The 23986-nt window shown below is 40.1% G+C and overlaps 1 protein-coding gene across 1 annotated transcript in view; it reads left to right on the plus strand.

The window, feature by feature from the left end:
• The window catches only part of UFL1 (UFM1 specific ligase 1), a 41497-nt gene that overhangs the window by 1548 nt on the left and 15963 nt on the right, over positions 1-23986 (plus strand). The window contains exons 3-10 of the mRNA XM_074948125.1: positions 6578-6606; positions 7366-7463; positions 8983-9097; positions 11418-11548; positions 12264-12322; positions 21438-21584; positions 22409-22584; positions 23275-23454. Of these exons, the coding sequence (XP_074804226.1) occupies positions 6578-6606; positions 7366-7463; positions 8983-9097; positions 11418-11548; positions 12264-12322; positions 21438-21584; positions 22409-22584; positions 23275-23454 (935 nt within the window). The remainder of the gene's footprint in view (positions 1-6577; positions 6607-7365; positions 7464-8982; positions 9098-11417; positions 11549-12263; positions 12323-21437; positions 21585-22408; positions 22585-23274; positions 23455-23986) is intronic.

Below are 23986 nucleotides of genomic sequence, written 5' to 3' on the forward strand. Positions count from 1 at the left end.
ATAGAAAATAATTTGGGGATTTGAAGATTGCCGTTGTCCTTCAATAAACTTAATATGGCTTAAGTTTGCATTTCCCTGTTGCTTCATTGAGGATTAATTCCTCTACCCTTGTCTCCCTTCCAAACTCCGGCCACTGGCTGGTTGTGAACCTGAATTGTCAATGTTACCTTATTTTCTAGTATTAAGAATATAGGACAAGGATGTTACAATGCACAAAAAGAAATCTTTTAGTGCACTTAATATATTGCTAGTATTGTGATATATATAGAATATAAGCCAAAATATGTGCTTTGATATTTTATGGGTATTAATATTGTTTGTATCTTGTATGTATAGTAAATAAAATAGTGATTTTTATAAATTCAATAAATGTAGTGCTCTGTTTAATGATTGTTAATGACTCTGTTGCTATTGCATTAAAAGGGTGATTAAGACTGAAGAAATTCATTGTACTTTTGTAGGCATTTAAGGCCTGATCTTGTAGTACAAAATAAGCATGTGCATATGGGTGGTTTTGTTTTGTACTGAATATTATTGCTTTACAGTCAGAAATGATCTAAACATAACTGGTATATTTAGACAGTTTTCAAAGACAACTAAAAGAAGGTTGTTGAATCAGGCAAATCACTCAACTAACCAAACATTTTCCTCCACAGAGGAAAAAATGTATGTGCAGTTATAATCAGAAAAGTGGATCTAAAACGTTCCATGATGAGGTTTGACTCACCTCACAAGTAGATTATTTTTGAGAGGCGTGTATCTGTTAGAAAACCTACAGTAATATAACTATCAATTTAAAACCAATATAATTATACCAGTGAAAACCTCTAATATAGATGCATTACAGCCATGGGAATTGTAATTTAAACCAATTTAAGAACATCTGTATTGGACTTTTGCACTGGTGTAACTAGATTTGATGTTAAATTGACTTAGTTTCATCAGTGCAAATTTTCTGAAATAGAAGAGACCTGAGAACGAGGCCTGCAACCTTGACTCAGAATCTGAAAATCGTATTTGTTTTTACCTCTTACAACATCGCTAGCAATAAAAATGTCTCAATCAGAATTTAGAATCCATTTTGTTGATGTAGAAAGTAGAATCATATCCAGCATGTTCTTCCATGTCTATATGATATCACAACGAACAGTAGTAAAAGCTTTGCTGTATTAGGTATGGTTTAGATGCACAGGGAGCATATATGGCTTAAACTACCCATTTGTCTGTAGCAAATGGGTAATTTAACCTACAGATTTCTACTAACATAACTATCAGTCAGAGGTGCAAAGAGGCACAATCTCTGACCAACAGCTGTGTCAACATAAGCCACTAATGCAGACACAGTTATACCAGTAAAACTACACTTTTAAACAGTATAGCATGTTTTACCTGGGGGAGTGGTTTTACTATTCCAATACAAAGCTTTGCTTTCCCAGTATAGCTGCGTCCACCCTAGGTGCTCTTTGCTGATTTAGTATACTCTGTTGGATAAGCATTCCTATTGTAGACATGGCCTAAATTAGAATGCGGAGAAACATATGGTACCTCTAGTTCAGGGGTGGCCAGCCTGAGAAGGAGCCAGAATTTACCAATGTACATTGCCAAAGAGCCACAGTAATACGTCAGTAATACGCCACTCATCAACTTCCCTCCCAACCCCCCCAGTGCTCCCAGCGCCTCCCTCCCACCCATCGGCAGCCCCACCGATCAGCGCCTCCCCCTCCGTCCCCATACCTGCCGATCAGCTGTTTCGTGGCGTGCAGGAGGCTCTGGGGTGGAGGGGGGAGGAGCGAGGGCACGGCAGACTCAGGGGTGGGAAGGGGTGGAGTGGGGGCAGTGCCTGTGGCAGAGTCGGGGGTTGAGCAGTAGCACCCCTCAGCACATTGGAAAGTTGGCGCCTGTAACTCCAGCCCCAGAGTCGGTGCCTATACAAGGAGCTACATACTAACTTCTGAAGGGCCACATGTGGCTCCAGAGCCACAGGTTGGCCATCCCTGCTCTAGTTAATCTAAAATCTTTCCCTTGTGTGTGAAGTTCATATCATCATATGGTTTGGAAAATAAGTTAACACACCTGCCACATTCATGCACTATAGCTGATTTTTTCCAAAGATTACCTTAATGTGTGCTGCATCAGTGTGTCCGCTTGGCAAAAGTTCAAAGTTGTTACTTTGATAGCAGTTTCTGGCACATGTGGAAAGAATTGGTGGTTTCAATTCCATCCCTAGGAGACTGGTGTTCCTCTTCTAGTAGTGTTCCTATGGGTGCTCCACTCTAGGTGCAGTTGCATCCCCTGCGCCTTTGATTAAAGATTTTTCTAATAGTGTCCATTTGGCCTGTGCATACATGTTACTCAGCCTCGTGCTCCATCCCGTTGCTATATGGCACTGTGCGGGCTAACCATTCTCAGTTCTTTCTCAACTGTCCTGGCTTACGACAAAGCCTTAGCTAGTTGTTCAAGTTGAGTTTTGGCCGTAGGTGCTGGAACAAAGGGTGCTGGGAGCGCTGCTGCACCCCCTGGTTTGAAGTGGTTTCCACTATATACAGGGTTTACAGTTTGATTCAATGGCTCTTAGCACCCCCATTATACAAATTGTTTCAGCACCTCTGGTTTTGGCTCAGCTGTGTTCTAAGCTTTTGTACTTAGTCTATTAAAGTAATTAGTTGTATTTAAAAAAAAAAAAGTGTTATATAGCTTTTAGATCATTCTCCTGCTCCCTGGGATCTTTTGCTCTTTCCAAGGTTATGCTTAGTTCTCCTGGATTCAGAAGTTGCCTGTCATGCTGGGAGGCAATCCCAGTGAGTGATGGACACTCCCGCTGCATCCATTGCCTTGGGGAATCTCATAATTCCCAAAAGTGCAACTTCTGTCTGGCGTTAAAATCTAGAGCCAGAAAGAACAAGGAGATAAACTTTGACTCCTTATGATGGAGAACTTGCTGCGTCTGGCCTCTGACCCAGGTCAGGAGCTCTTCAACCTCCTCCCCCTTGCATAAACCAGTCTCTGAGTAAGTAGGGTGCCTCTTCTGTCTCTGAACTACACTCCTCGAGGGCATCTAAGAGGAAGACCCACGATTCCTCTCATAAGTCTTCCAATGACTGTGCTCCAAGTTCTCCAGGTAGGGAACCTACATCAAAGAAATCGAATACATCAGCTCCCTCGGATCCCATCAGTCTCAGACATGGTATCCCCGAGGCTGCTGATTTCTCAAATACCGAGAGCTCCGCTAAGTGAAGAAACCCTAAAATATCGGGCTCCGAGAGACCTTTGATACTAGTAGGAGACCGCAGCGGCAAGAAGAGCTCTACAATGGTACTGGAAAAGATTTGTTGGGCTCTGTCTGGATTCCGCCCAGAGCATTTGATACTCACAGTACCATCACTACTGTTACTTCAGCACAAGCCCTGGACACAATACCAACAATGCTGTCAGTACTGTAAGATACCTGGTTTCCCCAAGACCTCAGAGCGTCCGAGACTCCTGATTCACCATTGCTCAACGCCAATATCTTTTTGGCACCAAGAACTTCCAGATCTCTGGACACCTACCCGGTACTGATGATGGTATCTCAAGCTGCTTCTGTTCTCTCACCATTACTAAGGACTTAAAGGAGGAGGATTCAGAGAAAAATTTTGCCTCAGCCTCCCAAATATCTGTTCAAGGCTCTCCACTCCGCCCCATGAGGATTCTTTTTCTGAGGAGCCTGAGCTCACTCATGACAGATGTCCACAGCTACTATCCCGCTGGGGTGAGCACCTGTGGATTCCACCACCCATGCCATATGTGCCACCCTTTTGGCCATACTGAAATCCCTGGGTGGCTTATTGCCACCAATTGTCTAGAGCCTAAAGTTCAGCCCTTCATAGAGAGAGACAACCCTCCTATCCTCCCTTTACTGGACTCAGGAAGAGACCTTTGAGGAATAGGAGGCCAGGGCTGCTGATGATGAGGTTTCTCCAACCGCGAATATCTTTCTTCATCCCAGGATGAAGCTCCACCATCGCTGGCTGAAGATTTTTAAGCAGTTTCAGGATCTCATCAAGAGCATCGTGGATTCTTTACAGATCCCTCTTGAGGAGATTGAAACAGTAGTTCTGAACCAGGGGTACACAGAGGTCTTCCAGGGGGTACAGTAACTCATCTAGAGATTTGCCTAGTTTTACAAGAGGCTACATAAAAAGCGCTAGCAAAATCAGTGCAAACTAAAATTTCATACAGCGAATGACTTGTTTATCCTTTTCTGTATACTATACACTGAAATGTAAGTACAATATTTATATTCCAATTGATTTATTTTATAATTATATGGTAAAAATGAGAAAGTAAGCAATTTTTCAGTAACTGTGTGCTGTGATACTCTTGTATTTTTGTCTGCTTTTGTAAGCAATTATTGTTTAAGTGAGGTGAAACTTGGGGGTACATTAGACAAATCAGACTCCTCAAAGTAATCTGGAAAGGTTGAGGGTCGCTGCATTGAAGAACCACATCGGAAGCTGCTTGACGTCCTCCATATAGCCTCTTATGCCCACGTTGCCCTGCCAGTCAACAAGGCACTCCTGGATCCTACAAAGGTCATCTGGCATACTCTGGCCTCAATTTCTCCCATGTGCAAAAAGGCAGTCAAAAAATACTTCCCTCTAAGGAGTCTTTTTTTTTTTTTTTTTTTTTTTCCCTCACCCATCTCTTAATTCCTTGGCAGTTGAGGCAGTTAACAAACATGGTAGGCAGAACTACACTAAATCTACACTCTATGATAAAAATCATAAGCATCTCAACCTTCTTTGTAGAAAATCTGATTCTTCGACTACTTTATAGTTTAGAATTGCCAACTACATCTACACAAATTATACCAAGCTAAACTCCTTTATTGACCATCTGCCAACAGAACACAGAGAGCAGTTCCAATCAATTATTGCAGAAAGCCAACTCCTCATAGGATATTTCTGCAGGTTTCTCTCAACGCTGCCAACACTGCTACTTATTCTATTTCTACAGCAATAGTTATGAGGAGGGTCCCCTGGCTTCCCAAAGGAGATCCAGAATACGATAGAAGACCTTCCTTTTGACGGCATTAAGTTGTTTGCTGGTAATACGGACGAATCCCTGCAGACATTAAAAGATTGCAGAGCCACTTTACAATCTCCAGGGAGCTAAATTTGCTCTGAAGAGAAAATTTACTAGGTCCCAGAAAGCACAGAGATCCATCCTGCACAGTTCCTGAGTTAGCAGAGGCCATAAAACCTCACCACAAGAGGCAGAGATTTCAGAGACAGAAACCACCCACCTCCCAGCCTTCAACTTCACAACCGTCCACTTCAAAGGATCAATTTTGATGGGATGGTTGAGGTCCTGAGCTGCCATCCTCTTTCTTCTCAGCTATAACGTTTCACATGCTTTCCTCCCTTCGGCAACTCTTTTCACCATAACTACTGACAAGTGGGTTTTAGAGATCATTTACACAGGGTACTCCATCCACTTCAATTCTCTTCCGCTCACAACCCTCCTTCCCTCTTCAGGGACTCCTCCCATGAGAACCTGCTATGGCAGGAAATAGACTCTCTTCTACACTTGTGTACTATAGAATCAGGTTTCACACAGCTCAGAGGGAAGGGGTTTTATTCCAGGTATTTCCTGGTTCTGATAAAAAATGATGGTTGGAGACCCATCCTAGATTTAAGACTACTCTTCACATTTGTGAAGGCACAAAAATTCAGAATGGTGACACTTGCAGTGATCCTATTACTCCTATCATTGTAGTATGTAAAGGCACAACTTGGACTTCTATGCATACATTTGCTGTAATAATTTGTGACACTGCTTCTGATACCGTGTTTGGCTCAGCTGTACTTTCTTCCGTACTGAATGAGACTCTGAAGCTCCCTCCTCCTTAAAGGGGAACTGCTTGGTAGTCAGCTAGAGTGGAGCATTCATGGGGACACTACTCGAAGAAGAAGAAATGGTTATTCACCCTGTGCAGTAACTGTGGTTCTTTGAGGTGTGTGTTCCCATGTGTGCTCCACTACCCATTCTCCTTCCCCTCTGTCATGGGGCTTTGTGGAGGTTAGCCTGAACAATGCTATATAGCAACAGCGTGGGGAATGAGGCTGAGTAACATGCATGTGCAGGCCGAATGGACACTGCTATGAGCAATCTCCTATCAAAAGCACAGGGTGCAAGTGCACCTAGAGTGGAGCACTCATAGGGGGACAGGACACATCTTGAAGAACCACAGTTACTGCACAGGGTGAGTAACCATTTCTTCATGTTTTGTTGGCATCATAACATGACAGTTTCAGCACAGAGGTAAAGGGGGGAGAGTCTCAACAATTCTTCTACCTTTATAGACTCTATGTTAACGTTGTCTTTAGGCATATAGGGTGTCATGGGGAATCTTGCACTGTTGCTGCCATTGTGTGGATTTTTTCCTCTGATTTAAACAGATTTCAGCTTTAAATGCTGTCAATCACACTCCTTGTGATCACTTAAAAAAAAAATGAAATTGGCTGTGCTGCATTATAAACCTGTTCAAAGCTTTTGATGTACTAAATACTTAAATTATATTTGTATTTTTTCAAAGGTCGAGTAAACATTGTTGACTTACAACAGGTAATTTTTTGTTATAAAAATACATTTTGTGTCTGTGTTTCTCTATTTATACTGCATCAGTCAGTCTCAAAGTAAGTTACTATGCTGATATTGAAGTGCTGTATAGCAGTGGTTGCAAAACTGGTGGCACTTCTCACTAACTTTGACTACTTTGTCCATTTGTGTATCACTTCACAAATGTTGTATTCATGCTTACTCTGATTTTGAGATAAATAAGTACTCTGTAGTACTGTGACACTCTTTAAAATTGCCGCTAAAAAAAGAAGCAGGGTTTTTTGATTTGAATATCTCTGCTTTTCTTAAACTGAGAAGTACAGGTGGATAAGAAAGGTCTGCCTTTGCTAAAATTTAGAGCTATTGGGTCATGCAGTGAAATATAATAAACTTTGCATGCCTCTCTGGGTCCTCGCTCTTTCTTCCTTAATCGCTTGTCTCCACTAATCTCTATCCCCCAGTAATCTTCTGTGACTAATTTTTCCTTCTGTCTCAAGCAAAATTGCTTGAAATCAGAAAACTTTCTAGAAGACAAAGTGTTTCTTTTCAGAGCTTTACAAAAATCTTACTTTTCTAGGACCCTTTAACCTAGTTGTTATTGGAAGAGATGTTTGAAAAGCACAAACGCTTCTTTCCAAGCCACAGACTTACTTGCACATAAATATGATAGAGCAAATAAAGAGCAGATATCCTTTTGAAAGTATGTCTTAATGTCTGAAAGTTAATTTGAATTTAAGGGACTGATGGATTTTTTTTTTTTTCCAGATAATAAATGTCGACCTGGTCCATATTGAAAGCCGAGCTAATGACATTGTTAAATCAGACAGAACTATTCAGCTGGTGCTGGGACAGTTTATAAATGAGTGAGTATCTTCAGGAGAAATGTACAGTAACTCCTCACTTAAAGTCATCCCGGTTAACGTTGTTTCGTTGTTACATTGCTGATCAATTAGGGAACATGCTCGTTTAAAGTTGCGAAATGCTCCCTTATATCATCTTTGGCAGCTGCCTGCTTTGTCCACTGCTTGCAGAAAGAGCAGCCTGTTGCAGCTAGCTGGTGGGGGCTTGGAACCAGGGTGGACCGACAGCCTCCCTATCAACTCCCTCCTCCCCTAAGTTCCCTGTGCGGCAGCTGCCCAGCAGGCTACCAATTGCCAGCAGTTCAGCTGTCCCTCCCCCCCACTGCCATATGCTGGTCCTGCCCTCTGCCTTGGAGCTGCTCCCCGAGCCTCCTGCTTTCTTGGGGGAAGGGGGGGGCCTAATGTCAGGGTGTCCCCCTCTCCCTTGCTCCTGCAACCCGCTTACCCCATCTCAGGGGGACACAGGACAGGACTCAGGATGGAGGGAGCTTCCTGGCAGCAGTTGTGGTCTTAGCTTACTCATTAACTTAACAAGGCAATGGACTTAAGAGTGGTTCAGGTACTTAAAGGGGAAATGCGCATCTCTCTCTCGGGCACACACTCTGTCTCCCCGCCCTCCATTCCTGCTGCCTTGTAGAGTGTGAGGCTACATTAACAACTAGTTAACCCCTTGAGGGCTCAGCCAATTGCTAGTTCATCATTTAGCAATATTCCCTGGGAAATATCCCATCCTCTGACTTCACCACCTCAACCAAGCTTCACAGTCATCATTGCTGTGTACAGTATTAAATTGTTTATTTAAAACTTATACTGTGTGTGTATACATATGTGCGTGTATATATAAAAAAAATAACTACAGTCTTTTGCCTGGCAAAAAAAAAATTCCCTGGAACCTAACCCCCCTATTTACATTAATTCTTATGGGGAAATTGGATTCGCTTAACATCGTTTTGCTTAAAGTCACATTTTTCAGGAACATAACTATAGCGCTAGGTGAGGAGTTACTGTATACAGTGGTCAAGAGATACAACTTGAGATGTTATAGGTGCAATATAACTATAGTCTTCTATTATTTATTATGCTTCAGAACTTATTTTTGGGGCAGAGAATAGACTTCCATGGACCAGAACCAATGACGTGCTGAGCACCCTCGTCTCCCATAAAAATCCATGTTCAGGTTCCTTGGAGAGAAAAAAGTGTGTGTGTTTTTTATGAGGGGGTTGTGAAATTACTACTTCTTGTTCCTTGTAAGGAAATAAATGAACAGGTTGCAAACTAGTGGGTTGGTTAGCAGAATTTTAAAAATACAACCTTTTCCCTGTAATAGTTGTATTGAGCAAGATGAATTACCACAGCCCATCTATTTCTATTTTATAGTAAGTTCCCATGTATTTATGTATACCCTGGAAAAATATTTACTCTGAACAAATAAATTTAATGAGGCAGGATAACTATACGTAAAGAGATGCAAGTTGAATTGGGAATGTCACGCTAATGTCTTTTCTTCCTGGTTTTGCATAAGGAGTTACCTAGACCAATTAGCAGAAGAAATAAATGATAAACTACAGGAAACTGGTCAGGTGACAATATCTGAACTCTGCAAGGCATACGACCTTCCAGGAGACTTCTTGATACAGGTTACTGCATGTTATCTACCCTTTCATATAGAAACACTGAATTCTGATTTGAAGAAATATTTCCCTTTTATAGCAACTTTATTATCCAGGCAACAAAGATGATAGTTATATGAAGTCTTGGGTAGTGTCCTAAGCGGGTTAGTATTAAATCTCTCAGGTTTGCATTTTAGCGGCTATGTACCGATTTAGGTTAAAATTTGCCGGTACGGATTTCAGTATCTGAATTGAGCTAGGTTTCCTCTCAGCCATTGTGATCCTTTAGGAAAAAGGAACAAACATACTTTAAGAGTGTAATCAAAGGATTTGAAAAACTGCCTTCAGGTGAAAGACTCAAGGGGATCAATCTAGTTAGCTTATAAAAGAGAAGATTCAGGGCTGAACTTGATCACAATCTATAAGTACCTACCTGGGGAACAGAAATATGATAATAGGAGTGCCCTTCAATATAGAGGAGAAAAATATAACAAGAACCACGGGCTGGAAGTTGAAACTAGACAAATTTAGACGATATATTAAGATCCACGTTTTTCACTGTAAGAGTAATTCAGCATTGGAACAACTTACCAAGAGTTGTGCAGTATATCCTTTATCCTGGAAATTTTTAAATTAAGAATTAGGATGTTTTTTCAACACAGGCATAGGACTTCCCTTTCAATGAGAGAAGCTCTTGTTCAAAGGAAGTTCTCATTGAAAGGGAAGTCCTATGGCCTGTGTTATGCAGGAATTCAGACTAGATGATCACAACCTTCATATCTTCATAAATGATCTGGAGGATGGTGTGGATTGCACTCTCAGCAAATTTGCGGATGATAGTAAACTAGGAGGAGTGGTAGATACGGTGGCAGGTAGGGATAGGATACAGAGGGACCTAGACAAATTGGAGGATTGGGCCAAAAGAAATCTGATGAGGTTCAACAAGGATAAGTGCAGGGTCCTGCACTTAGGACAGAAGAATCCAATGCACCGCTACAGACTAGGGACCGAATGGCTAGGCAGCAGTTCTGCGGAAAAGGACCTAAGGGTGACAGTGGACAAGAAGCTGGATATGAGTCAACAGTGTGCCCTTGTTGCCAAGAAGGCCAATGGCATCTTGGGATGTACAAGTAGGGGCACAGCCAGCAGATCGAGGGACGTGATCGTTCCCCTCTATTCGACATTGGTGAGGCCTCATCTGGAGTACTGTGTCCAGTTTTGGGCCCCACACTACAAGAAGGATGTGGAAAAATCGGAGAGAGTCCAGCGAAGGGCAACAAAAATGATTAGGGGTCTGGAACACATGATTTATGAAGAGAGGCTGAGGGAACTGGGATTGTTTAGTCTGCAGAAGAGAAGAATGAGGGGGGATTTGATAGCTGCTTTCAACTACCTGAGAGGTGGTTCCAAAGAGGATGGTTCTAGACTATTCTCAGTGGTAGAAGATGACAGGACAAGGAGTAATGGTCTCAAGTTGCAGTGGGGGAGGTTTAGGTTGGATATTAGGAAAAACTTTTTCACTAGGAGGGTGGTGAAACACTGGAATGCGTTACCTAGGGAGGTGGTAGAATCTCCTTCCTTAGAAGTTTTTAAGGTCAGGCTTGACAAAGCCCTGGCTGGGATGATTTAGTTGGGGATTGGCCCTGGTTTGAGCAGGGGGTTGGACTAGATGACCTCCTGAGGTCCCTTCCAACCCTGATATTCTATGATTCTAATGGTCCCTTCTGGCTTTAATGTCTCTGGTATGATCATCTTCTAAACACATTGTCCAGAATATATACACAGTTTCTTTTTTTGTCCCAGACAATCTGAATGTTTTAAGTTACTAATTTGAATGCAGATTCCAATCTCTTTTTTCTTTTGTCTGGGGTTTTTTATTTCTTGCTGTTAACTTATACTCTGACATCTCAGAAGAGTGGGTCAGGGACTTCCTTTGTCACAGACACAAAGGATTTAACATGAACGTGCAACCTTAGAAATCCAAGGCCAAATGGGTTTCTTTCACAATGTGTTCATTCTTCATTCACCTGTAAAGATTGTAATATGTGTGGGAGAGGGAATAGTCATTAAATAATTCAGGTCATTGTATGTATTATTGAGAAAGCTACTTTAACCTGGCGATTGCAGTTGGATCAAAATAGCGTGACCTCACACATGCAATCTGTGTGTTTTTTATAGTATCTTAATATTCTTCAGTAATTATTACCATTTTAAATACATCCTTATTTCTGAATATGTTGATTATTTAGACAAATTAACTTTCTAATCTACAGTTTAAATATATTTTCTTCTTTGCTGTGTAACTGTAAACTCTTGTCCCAGCATTTATCATAACTTCTGTTCACAGGCATTGTCCCCCCGTCTCGGTAGAATTATTCATGGCCAGATAGATCAGGACAACAAAGGAGTGATTTTTACGGAGGCATTTGTAGCCCGGCATCGAGCACGCATTCGTGGTCTGTTCAGTGCAATTACTAGGTAAGCCCTAACGCACACACATCTATATGTAGAAATGTGATTTACAGCATTATTTATGCATCTGATTTATTTGTAATATACAAAAAAGAAAATAAAGGCATATGTATGAGACTTTTGCAGTTACAATTCATTTTACAGTGAGAATTTTGTGTACTTTTTTGGAGAAACATGTAATGTGAGCCCAGTCCTCTGCTGATGTACAAAGGTACTTGAGCAAGAGGAAAGGCTTATCCCTAGAAAAGGGAAGACTAGTTAGCTAAAATGAGCTAAATTACAATGGGAAAATATTTTGAAAAACTGGCTTACACTGCTGGTCATGAATTCACTGTGAATTCTTAATTTTCTGGAAAGTGTCCCCCTCTCTGACATAATTACAGATTAATATCCACCAACCACACTTCATTTTTCAGAAATTTGGGTATCCGTTCAATAGCTATCTTAATGCTCTATCTTGAGCATGAACTTAGTCAGCAGAAGTTTGTGTGTGTGTGTATGATATTTACAGTAGTACTAATACAGTTTTAAACCAATATGAATTTATTAATGTCATAAATTGTTTAAATATGGCCATAACAGTCTGGCTAATACACTTGATCGGGTTTTTCGGAAAATTCCTTTCTTGGGGGAAAAGTCCAGAGGTACTTGTTTGTAGATTCTACTTCAATTTGGGAGTCTCCAGGCCTGTTTCCATGTTTATCCTTTTTATTCTTTATAGGCCTACTCCTGTAACTAACTTGATCACTCGGTATGGATTCCAGGAACAACTGCTTTACTGTGAGTTTTTCAGATTTTGTTTCATGTATTTAGATTCTTTATTGTTGGAATCAATCATTTCAATTAAACCTTTTAGTATTTAGTATTGTTTTTGAAATAAATAGCAATAGGTCTCCTTTCTAGTTTAACAAGTAGTAGACTTCTTGTGCTGTCTACAGCTCAGAAAAATGTCTATCTGCAGCAATGAAAGCTCATTGATGGAATACCTCTAAGGGAGTGGAATGATGCAAGAAGTGCAATGTTCATTTTTGTCTTCTGTTTCATTATGTGCTCTCAGCTACTGGTATTTTTATCAATGGAGCATGCAAAAGGACACGGATTTCACGTAGCTGAATGACTTTAACTGCACAGGATTTTTACTTATTGACTTTATTTTGATATTGCTGAGGCAGAGTTTTTGTTATGCTCATAACTAGGTCTTAATAAGCTGGGAGATAAATCGCACGCTTATTTGTTTATTTTTTCTTTTATTTAAAAAAGAGCCTTACAAAATTACAATCCATGAAGATTTCCTTTTGTAGTCCTTGATTTGCTCTCACCTCAACTACTGCAACTCTTCGACTATCCAGCTCTCATGTCTCCTCTATTCTATACAAAATGCTACCTCAAAGATCATCTGTCTTGTCTGTGGACTGACCACGTCCTCCTATGTTCATTTGCAGGCTTCTCATCTCTTATATAAAAGTTAATCTCCTTTTCTTTGCCTTCAGGGCCTCACATCACTTTGTTCTATTAATGTTCCTGTCTTCCCTTTCTTCTTTCATTCTACATGGTTAACTGCTCCTTTAGGCTCTTCCACTGACATCTGAATCTAATTCCCTTATGCCTGCAATCCTCTCGCTGACCCTGACCCCAGGATTCTTCCACTGTCTTTCCTTAAAACTAAACAAGCCAAATAACCTTAGCCCAGCCACAACAGAAAATGAGCAGCTCTAACTCTAGTGATATATAGTGATAAACACTAAATGTACTGAAAAATGGGGGGGAGAGGGTGTTTATAAATAGCATTAGAAAGCCATGAGCTTAACTTCATTTAGTTATTCTACTTGTTCATTGCCTTCCATTTCCTTTTACTTTGAATGCTGTCTTTTTAGGCCCCAGTTCTGCAATGAGAACCTGTGGGCCCAGAGCTTGACCTGTGTAGTTCCCTTTGCAGATTTGGAGCAGGGACTTTGTCTTCATACCTATGTGGAGATCAAAGTGGTATCTTAATGCAGGAATTAGGGTACCAAGCCCAAGTAATTTTATCCCAAAATTGCTAAGGCTTCTGTCTAGACCAGTGGTTCTCAAACTTCTGTACTGGTGACCCCTTTCAAATAGCAAGCCTCTGAGTGTGACCCCTCCTTATAAATTAAAAACTTTCTTTTTTAATATATTTAACACCATTATAAATGCTGGATGCAAAGCACGGTTTGGGGTGGAGGCTGACAGCTTGTGACTCCCCATGTAATAACCTTACAACCCCCAAGGGGTCCCAACCCGCAGTTTGAGAACCCCTGGTCTAGACTGAGAAAGAGAGGCTGAATTAATCATTATTTCTTGTGATATAATTCAGAAATTTGACAGTGTTGCCACATGAGGATTCTTATCATACATAAGGTACTTCTGGGGCAATTCTGTGCCTAAAAATTCTGTGTGCAATATTTTAAAATTATGCATATTTTATTTGTCAGAATAACACAATATAATTACACAATTTTCAATTAATTTAGTAATTTATTTCAAAATACTTGTCAGCAAGTATGTCTAACAACACAGACAACAAAGTTTCCCTGAGGAGCAGAGAGTTAAAGAAACTCCTATGACAATCCGGTTCCTGCTTCTCTGTTAGACTTTTGTTGGGTGCCTCAGTCTGGGTGTGTCACATGTGTCAGCTAGGCACATCTCGGGGGGAAAACTCTGCCCCTTTGGTCTCAGACACCCACACCCCCTCCCCACCGGACCCCAGCTGCAGGGTGCCTTCCTAGCCCAGACACCACACCTCCTACCCCCCAGAGCCCAGCCGCAGGGCACCTCCCAATCCAGAGCCCTACCATGGGGCAACCCCCAACGCTACAGCTGTGGGGTGTGCCCCTAGCCCATTCACCCACATCTCCTATCCCCCAGTGCCCTGCTGTATCCCTTTGACCCCAGAACCCAGGGATCTAGAGAGAGAAACAGCCTGATGCTGGGTCCTGGGCTTGTATGGAGTTTCCTACACACTGCCTTCTTCCTTCACAATGTGCTGGGAACTGCAGGTGCCTGGAACTCTTTCTCCCTGTCCCTCCTCCCTCCCCAGCAGTGTCCTGTATTTATGAGCTGCAGAGCAGGGCTTTGCTGGGTCTAGTGGTCCCTAGTGCTGGCCAGCAGCTCTGCAGCACCAGTTCTGCAAGGGAAAGTGAAATTCTGCACATAACATTAATTCTGCACAAATTCTGCATTGCGTGGTGGCACAGAATTCCCCCATGAATAATAAAGATGTCATAAGTTATACAAGCAAGAGAACTCGGTTATATAATTAGTCTATAAAGAAATTAAGAAAAACAATAAACAGTGTTTAGTTTAGTTCGTTTCTTCAGTTGTGTCCTTTTTGAGAGTCTCCAACAGAGGATTGTATCTTCTATAACTGTCAGAGTGTAGGAGACACTCTCCTCTAGGCAAGCAAAAAGAGAAACTAATTAGTTCCAAAATGAATAGGTGGAGCCTATCTAACTATCCTAGGTAATCCAGGTAGTTTATTGGTGGCAAAGGGCAAAGTTCAAAAGTAGGTGATGTGAGAGATGTGGCAGTGTCCTGCAATATCCTGAACAAACCTTTTTGAATTACATTGAAGTATTTAGGAGTTAATTGTATTAAAAATGAAAATGTTTATGTATTATAGTGGGATGTATGTAACTTCTATGGGGGGAGACATGACTAATGTAAACCCTTGGAAGTGTTATGTTCTTCAGAGGACTATTTGAAACAATGTACCAGAAAAGAATTTTAAAAGTTGTGGGTTTCCCAGGAAATTTCTAGGGGCAGGTGTATGCAATTATACTCCTTTCAGTTATGCAGGAGCTCAGCCTTTGGAAGCTTTGCCCTGAGGAGGGGACCTTTGCTGATTTATTAGCTTTTAACATGAGGACAAGATCAGATGCCCAAACTGTATAAAGGAAGGACGCTTAGATTCAAGGGGGTGCTGGTTCTGAGCAAAGGCGATTATAAACTTGTAACCACAGAAAGCGCCCTTGATGGGGCATGAAGGACTGACTGATACCAGAGTCCTTGTTAGAGTTGAGGTGATCTCTGGTAAACTTCTTTGTGTGTGTGTGGGTTCTTTTATTGTTTTCGTATGTTTTCTCTAACGCATTCACTTTAAGAATAAATGTTTAGGAAAAACTGTGAGCAATTACACTGTTCGTTGACTCTGGGAAGAAAAGCAAAGCAGGCCTGCTTAAGCAGTCTGACTTGCTGGGGAATTCACATTATAGACAGGGAACTGTGAAGCCTGGAAACACCTCAGTCAGGAGAGAGTGAGATGTGTGTGTCTGCACATAAGAGATGATGGCTGAGGAGCTGGGAGCCTGAGAGTAGGTGCCCTTGGTGGAGCATAGTGTGGGAATACAGGTGCAGTTTCCCTGAACTGTGGCAGGTAAATCCTGTTTAGATTATCATAGTGAGGGAAAAAATTATAATTGGAAAAAGGTGTAAGTGATCTTACAAATTCTGTGTATTTCAATAACTGGAAGAGACCTTTAGTTCAGTTGCTTAAAGAAGCCCCTCAGCTATTATTCACTCTAAATCTATGTGGCTTTTTAGCCCACCAACTGACCCAAAGTGGTTTGAAGGAGGCAAATTAATAAAAATTAAAAATCTTAAATTCAAATTAAATCCCACAATCTCTGTTTTAACATAGTCAATGTATATGTGCTGTCCAGGAATGCATTGTCCATCTATGCAGAGTTAAGCAGGAAAATCTGTTAAACCTTATGTTGCAATAATATTTGTGTCCAATGCAATTTCATTATGTAGGTAAAATTGATTTCAATAATTGTTCATATAACACTTAGCAGCTGTTATGCAAGACTTTTTAGCCACTAAAGTTTGATTTTTGCTTCTGACAGCCACCTGCAGATCAACACTGGGGCTAACCGAGTTTGTTGCTGCTTCTCTGTTTGTTCAGTGAGCAGCGTTTGTTCTTCATGTTGTTCCAATGTTCCTTCCTATACTCTGTTTCTTGGCTCATTTTCATGAATTTCAAAGAGCTTTTTATTCATTTTGACTTCTTGTAAACTTTAAAAGTAAAAGCTTTTTCTTTAATTTTGTCCATTTTCTGAATATCATTTCAGTTTCACAAATGTTTTAGTACTTAAACATTTTTCCAAATTTAGTATAAATACAGGCTGTATCAGTGATTAGGGCTGTCAATTAATCACAGTTAATTCTCACGATTAACTCAAAAAAATTAATCGCAGTTTTAATCACACTGTTTAATAAATTTGAATTGGTATTCTATTGTTTAATATTTTGGATGTTTTTCTATATTTTCATATATATCTTGTATTCTCTGTAGTAATTGAAATCAAAGTATATATTTTGATTACAAATATTTTCACTGTAAAATGATGAACTGAAAAATACTATTTTTTGTTTACATCATACAAGTGCTGCAATGCAATCTCTTTATCATGAAAGTGCAACTTACAGATGTACATGTTTTTTACATAACTGCACTCAAAAATAAAACAATCTAAAACTTCAGAGCCTACAAGTCCACTCAGTCCTACCTCTTGTTCAGCTAATCGCTAAGACAAACAAGTTTGTTTACATTTACAGGAGGTAATGCTGCCCTCTTCTTATTTACAGTGTCACCAGAAAGTGAGAACAGGCATTTGCCTGGCACTTTTGTAGCTGGCATTGCAAGGTATTTACATGCCAGATATGCTAAACATTTGTATGCCCCTTCATGCTTCGGCCACCATTCCAGAGGACATGCTTCCATGCTGATGACGCTCGTTAAAAAAAAATGCATTAATTAAATTTGGAACTGAACTCCTTGGGGGATAATTGTATGTCCCCTGTTCTGTTGTATCCGCATTCTGCCATATATTTCATGTTATAGCAATCTCAGATGATGACCCAGCACATGTTGTTCATTTTAAGAACACTTCCACTGCAGATTTGACAAAACGCAAAGAAGGTACCAATGTGAGATTTCTAAAGACAGCTACAGCACTCAACCCAAGGTTTAAGAATCTGAAGTGCCTTCCAAAATCTGAGAGGGACGAGATAGGGAGCATGCTTTCAGAAGTCTTAAAAGAGCAACACTCCGATGCGGAAACTACAGAATCCAAACCACCAAAAAAGAAAATCAACCTTCTGCTGGTGGCATCTGACTCAGATGATGAAAATTCACATGTGTTGATCCTCACTGCTTTGGGTGGTTATTGAGCAGAACCTGTCGTCAGCATGGACGCATGTCCTGTTGAATGGTAGGTTGAAGCATGAAGGGACGTATGAATCTTTAGCGCATCTGGCATGTAAATTTCTTGTGACTCAGGCTACAACAGTACTATGAGAGAGCCTGTTCTCACTTTCAGGTGACCTTGTAAACAAGAAGCAGGCAGCATTACCTCCTGCAAATGTAAACAAACTTGTTTGTCTGAGCGATTGGCTGAATAGGAAGTAGGACTGAGTGGACTTGCAAGCTCTAAAATTTTACTTTTTGTTTTTGAATGCTGTTTTTGTGCATAATTCTATATTCATAAGTTCTGCTTTCATGATAAAGAGATTGCACTACAGTACTTGTATTAAGTGACTTGAAAAATATTATTTCTTTTGTTTTATTACAGTGCAAATACTTGTAATAAAAAATAAATATAAAGTGAGCACTGTACACTTTGTATTCCATGTTGTTGTAATTGAAATCAATATATTTAAAATGTAGAAAACATCAAAAAATTTTAAATAAATGGTATTACTAATGTTTACCCTTGCGAATAATCGCTATTAATTTTTTTAATAGCTTGACAGCCCTAAATATGACCATATATTATAATTAATTATACTTAATTATATCTCTTTTAATCAGTTTATGTATAGTTTAATTATTTTTATTTATATATAGTACCTGTAGCAATATAAACTTTAAAAGCTTGATGTTTTTAAATTTCCTGGCTTCTTTCATTAAAAATCCTTTAGAAATTTCCTTCATGTTTCTAAGTCTGGTGAATAAGTTGTATAATTCCCCATTTAATAATTAGTCCAGCAGACACTGAAGTATTAAATAATGAAAATAACCATCTTTGAGCCTATAATATTGCCATGCCATTGTTCACCTTAAGATGACATCAGGCTGTTTATAATACGAATGCTTATATTTAGAAATGTAAAATAGTTTCAGTTAAGGAAGTAATAAATTTACAAAGCTTAATAGAAAGCATCAGGTTCCCTCACTTCTGAGCACTGTAGCCCTAATCGAAAGACCATTGCAGTCCATGGAAAAACTCTCATTAACATCAGTGGTCTTTGGATAAGATCTTATGGGACCTAAATTATTTTCACTTTTATTTAAAACTCTTTTTTGTAAATATTTCATTGTTTTTGTTGTTCTAGCATCCAAAGGGTCCAAACAGGATGAAGGCTCTTTTGTGCTGTAAAATCTCCTATAAAGGCACAGTCCTTGTCCTGTAGGAATCTTGTAATTTTAGAAATATCATTTTTAACCAGTAATTTTTACATCTATTTTGAGAGCTTCACTTCCACGCCTGTCTGTAAAGCACCTGGCACACTGTTAGTTTTCTACCAATAATAATACTTCTAGTTTGGCTATATTTTAACTTTTGTGTCAAAATCCTGTAAATCTTTTTTCCATGAACTTTGAATGGAAGTAAGATTGAGAATGTAAAATGAGTAATAAAATCAATGCAGTGCACATTCAATATGCTGTATTGTTTCTGTATGTTAGGTAGTATGGCTATGTAGAGTTTGTTTTCAAAAGTAGATAGTGTAAACCTCTGTTTTTCATGTTGTTATAAGTACTTACTTTTTTTATAATCTTCCGAAGTTGCCTGTTAAGCGCTGTCTAGGCTAGGTAACTGAACCGTTGCTGAAAATGGTTTTTTGCAGTGTTTGTCCCTGCACCAGTATGGAAAACAGCCTAGACTGGCCAAAACTATTTCTTTGGTTTTTTTCCTACGAAAATTTTCCACTGTTGCTACCAGTTGCTTAGCTTTATTCGTCACAGTCCTAGCTGGTTGTGTATATGGTCTTGTGTAAATAGGGAAGTTATTCTGGAATATAATAGGGTGTGAATTTAAAGTGCAAGCTACTTCAGAATAATATCCCACGTGGGCACTCGTATTTCAGAATAACAGTGTCCACATAGGGAGTTACTCCCACATAGCTGTTGCAGACTAGGTTATTCTGCAATAGCTATTCCAGTCAATTTTGCCAGGTTCACAAGCTCTAAATTTCAAGATGCTGTAGTTCCCACTTTGGCAGTGTTTATTACTGCCCCTCATATTTTATTGTCCCATCCTGAGAGATTCAGTTCGCATGGCCACACACCCGTAGCTTATACTGTTGAGATGGACATACCATGAGTAGTTGCACGATGACGACTTTCTCAGATGGCAGTTTCTATAGTGTGTCCCCCCAACCCTCTTTTCTGTTTCAGTCCTGCGGATGATACACATCACTTGTTTATCCTTTTTGCGGATGGAAGGGGAAAAGCAATTTATCACCTATTTGCTCGCCTGTCCATTTCTGTATTGTAGAGCTCCTGTCACAAATTCCCTAGTCATGACTTAGATTTAGTGGGTTTTTGCCATAGGGAAGGGTCTCTCTGTTTCTTTCTGGTTGTGTTCCCCTTGCTTTCTGTTCCCATTCTTGTTAGCCAGTTAATGAAGGAAGAGCTGTGATATGTGTTCCCACTTCGTGTTTTACTCCAGGGATAAACCCATGGCTAATCTGTCTTGTCTTTAATGAAGAACTCAACACGTTCTGTAAAACAAAACCTAGGATAAAAAATTCCATTAGAACAGTGGTTCTCACACTGTGGGTCGGGACCCCCAAAGTCAGTTGCAACCTTGTTTTAATGGGGTCGCCAGGGCTGGCATTAGACTTGCTGGGGACCAAAGCCCAAACTTTACCACTTGGGGCCGAAGCCAAATCCCAAGGACTTCAGCCCTGGGTGGCAGGGCTCAGGTAACAGTTTCCCCCACCTGTGGCTGAAGCCCTTGAGCTTCTGCTTTGGCCCCCCACCTCGGCCTGGGGCAGTGGGGCTTGGGCAGGCTCAGGCTTTGCCCCCCCCCCCCCCCCCTGGGTCGTGTAGTAATTTTTGTTGTCAGAGGGAGGTCGCGGTGCAATAAAGTTTGAGAATCCCAGCAATAGAACCATAAAAAGCAGCAGAGCTTGATGCCTCCTTCATTTATAGAGTTTTATATAAGCAATGGCTTGTAAAGGGAGCAGTAACAGAATGCACAAGGATTATGGGACCTGAACCTTCAATGCAACTTGAATAAATTGAAAATAATATGTTGGCCATAATAATTTAGTACCAGTGGTTGCCAATGTGTCCTTGGCTAGCAGTGTGTATTCATATCAGTGGGCTGCTGATTTTTGGTGTCAAGGGGTTAATTGGAACTTTTGAAGATCAGGTATAGTCACCAACAGGGGGATAGGCTTTCGCATCTGACTTGTTATAGGCATCCATTCTTGCCATGATTTTAAAATGTTAAGATCACAACATTTTCAGCCTTGGTTCTGAAAAGTTAACACCGATCCAATGGGAAAGTTAATAAAATCATAATGTATTTCATTTGCTACTAGAGAAGAGCAGCACTGTGACCAACTTTCTAGGTATGTTTTCAATAAAAAAAGTAGTCTGATACTGTCACAGCAGCTTTCTCCCTTGGAACTGTACATTTTGGCAGGAAATTATCAGAATTAAAAATTGTGGGAGCTTAGAATCGCTTCACTAAAACAAGTACCGGTAGTTTTGTGATTGGTTTCTTTCAGTTAGCAACTGGTAGTAAAAAGAGGCGGGGCAGAAATACAAGAAGAAAGAATGAAAATAGGAGGGAAATAATTCCAAAATTTTTGATGTATGTATTTTACTGAAACTGTTGCTTCATTTATTTTATTCTTTCAGCTGTGTTAGAAGAACTTGTTAACACTGGACGTCTAAAAGGCACAGTGGTTGGTGGGAGGCAGGATAAGGCTGTGTTTGTTCCAGACATCTATGCCAGAACACAGAGCAACTGGGTGGACTCCTTTTTCAAGCAAAATGGTTACCTAGGTAACTGATCTTTATTCCTTATGAATAAAAGGTCGTTTTGGAAATTGATCTAGGTAACTAAAAGAGCCAAGTGAATCCAGTGTCTGAGACTTATAAGAATAATTGAAGTGCTACTACTGTAGTTGGTATTTCTTTGGTAACGGCTTGTTACTGTCTTCCAAAATACATGCATACAGTATATATCTGCATAATTGCAGTGCCTAGATTTGCAAGCTGTTCTGTGTTTGTACTTTCCCACATAGAAAGCGCAGTTGAGCTAAAGCCCTGCATGTTACTTTAATTATGAGCGAACGCTTTGAATGTTTTAAACGCCAACAGATACATTTACAGGGTATCTTTATTTATCAGGAGGATAGTTGATGACACTTCTGTTGTTCTGATGACACAAATGTGGATCAAGTGTAAACCAGTGCATCTAGGTCTGCAGAAAGATTACCCCAGTGCCTCTGCCGCAGCTTGAAAAAGAAGCTGCAGAATGAAAACTGACCAGCTTTTTTTTGTACCTTTTAAATTGAATGAGTTGTGGCAGCATGGGTATTTTTCACCCTGGCTGAGTAGACTTAGCCTATATGCTACTTATGTTTAGGTTACATTTCTCAGATACTCTCCTTACATGTACAAAGTAAGGTTTGAAATTGTATTACTGGGGTTCATGGGCATCCAATCAGTGGAATAGTTTCTAAGTAAAATGTTTTTTTCATGAGGCACTGTTGTCTCCAAGAGTTTTAGTATCTTCCCTGTGTGTGTATTTGTTCTTGGAAATGTTGATTTCTTGAAGGCCCAATGAATGGGTAAAACTTAACAAACTTTTTACGATTTTACAGAATTTGATGCGTTGTCCAGACTTGGCATCCCAGACCCTGTGAACTACATAAAGAAAAGATACAAGTCCACAAAACTCCTATTTCTGAAAGCAGCCTGTGTTGGTCAGGAAATTGTGGATCAGGTAGAAGCTTCGGTAGATGAAGCCATCAGCTCTGGAACGTGGGTGGATATAGCGGTATGCTTCCCCCCCTCCCCACCCCACCCCCCAGTGGAATGTATTTCTTCCGTTTTTTGTCCGATGTTATCCAATAATGTTACTTTAAAGCAGAATTTTCAATTCACTTAGATCTAATAACCAGGGAAACACACAACTGCTGCTTCACCATCTTAAACTTGCCTGAAGCTCAGTCAGGCTTTGTTGGTAGACTTCTAAGGCAAACTCATTTTTCTTAATCAGTACAGAGCCATTGCTCCAGTATTGTATTAGGGAACACTTTACTTCTGGAGGTGCCGTTTGTCAGATGAGATTTTTAAAACAGACTGTTTGTTATACTTTTCACCAAAATAGGGGGATGTTAGACATTGTGTTCTAGCTAAATTCTTATTTTAGCAATAATATGCTGCCTTATTTTCTGTCCTAGTCTATTGGGATGCACTTTTTAGTTGCCGTCTTCCATTACAGAGGCGGCTGTATATCATTGCTGGGTGAAATTAATTAGTGTTCGTAAACCACTTTGGGATCTTCCATGATTAAAGATCCATTTAAAATAGAAGGACACATCTAGCTCAGATGTAGCACAGTATATTTTAAACTGTTACCATATATTTGTAAGTCCTCCTAATACATGTAAAAGTGGCCTTTTCTGTTCTTCATAATGTAATATTATGTGCAGTAGATATAAATGATTTTGTTTTTTAATCTTAGACTCTTCTGCCCAGTTCATTATCCATAGAAGATTCTGGAATTTTGCTTCAGCAAGTGATGAGATCTTTCAACAAACATTTGTCAACTATAATCTTCAGTGACACTATTGTAGTCAGCGAGAAATTTATAAACAGTTGTACTGATCTGTTCATGGAGCTGATGCATCACAAAGCCGAAAAGGTATATTGTCCTTGTCAAGGTTCCTTCCCCACTCTGAACTCTAGGGTACAGACGTGGGGATCTGCATGAAAACCTCCTAAGCTTACTTTTACCAGCTTAGGTGAAAACTTCCCCAAGGTACAAATTAATTTTACCCTTTGCCCTTGGATTTCCACTGCCACCTCCAAACTTTATCTGGGTTTACTGGGAAACGTAGTTTAGACACGTCTTTCCCCCCCAAAATCCTCCCTTTTTTGTGTACAAAAAACCCTGCTTTTAAAAATAAAACAATGTAAAATTTTAGCGCCTACAAGTCTAATCATGCCTACTTCTTGTTCAACCAATCTCTTAGACAAACAAGCTTGTTTATATTTGCAGAAGATAATGCTGCCCTCTTCTTGTTTACAATGTCACCTGAAGGTGAGAACAGGTGTTTGCATGACACTGTTGTAACCAGCGTCACAAGATATTTACATGCCAGATGCGCTAAAGATTCATATGTCCTGTAATGCTTCAACCACCATTCCAGGGGACATGCGTCCATGCTGATGAC

This window comes from Natator depressus, chromosome 3 (assembly GCF_965152275.1).
Source record: "Natator depressus isolate rNatDep1 chromosome 3, rNatDep2.hap1, whole genome shotgun sequence".
In the NCBI taxonomy this organism is placed as follows: Eukaryota; Metazoa; Chordata; order Testudines; family Cheloniidae; genus Natator; species Natator depressus.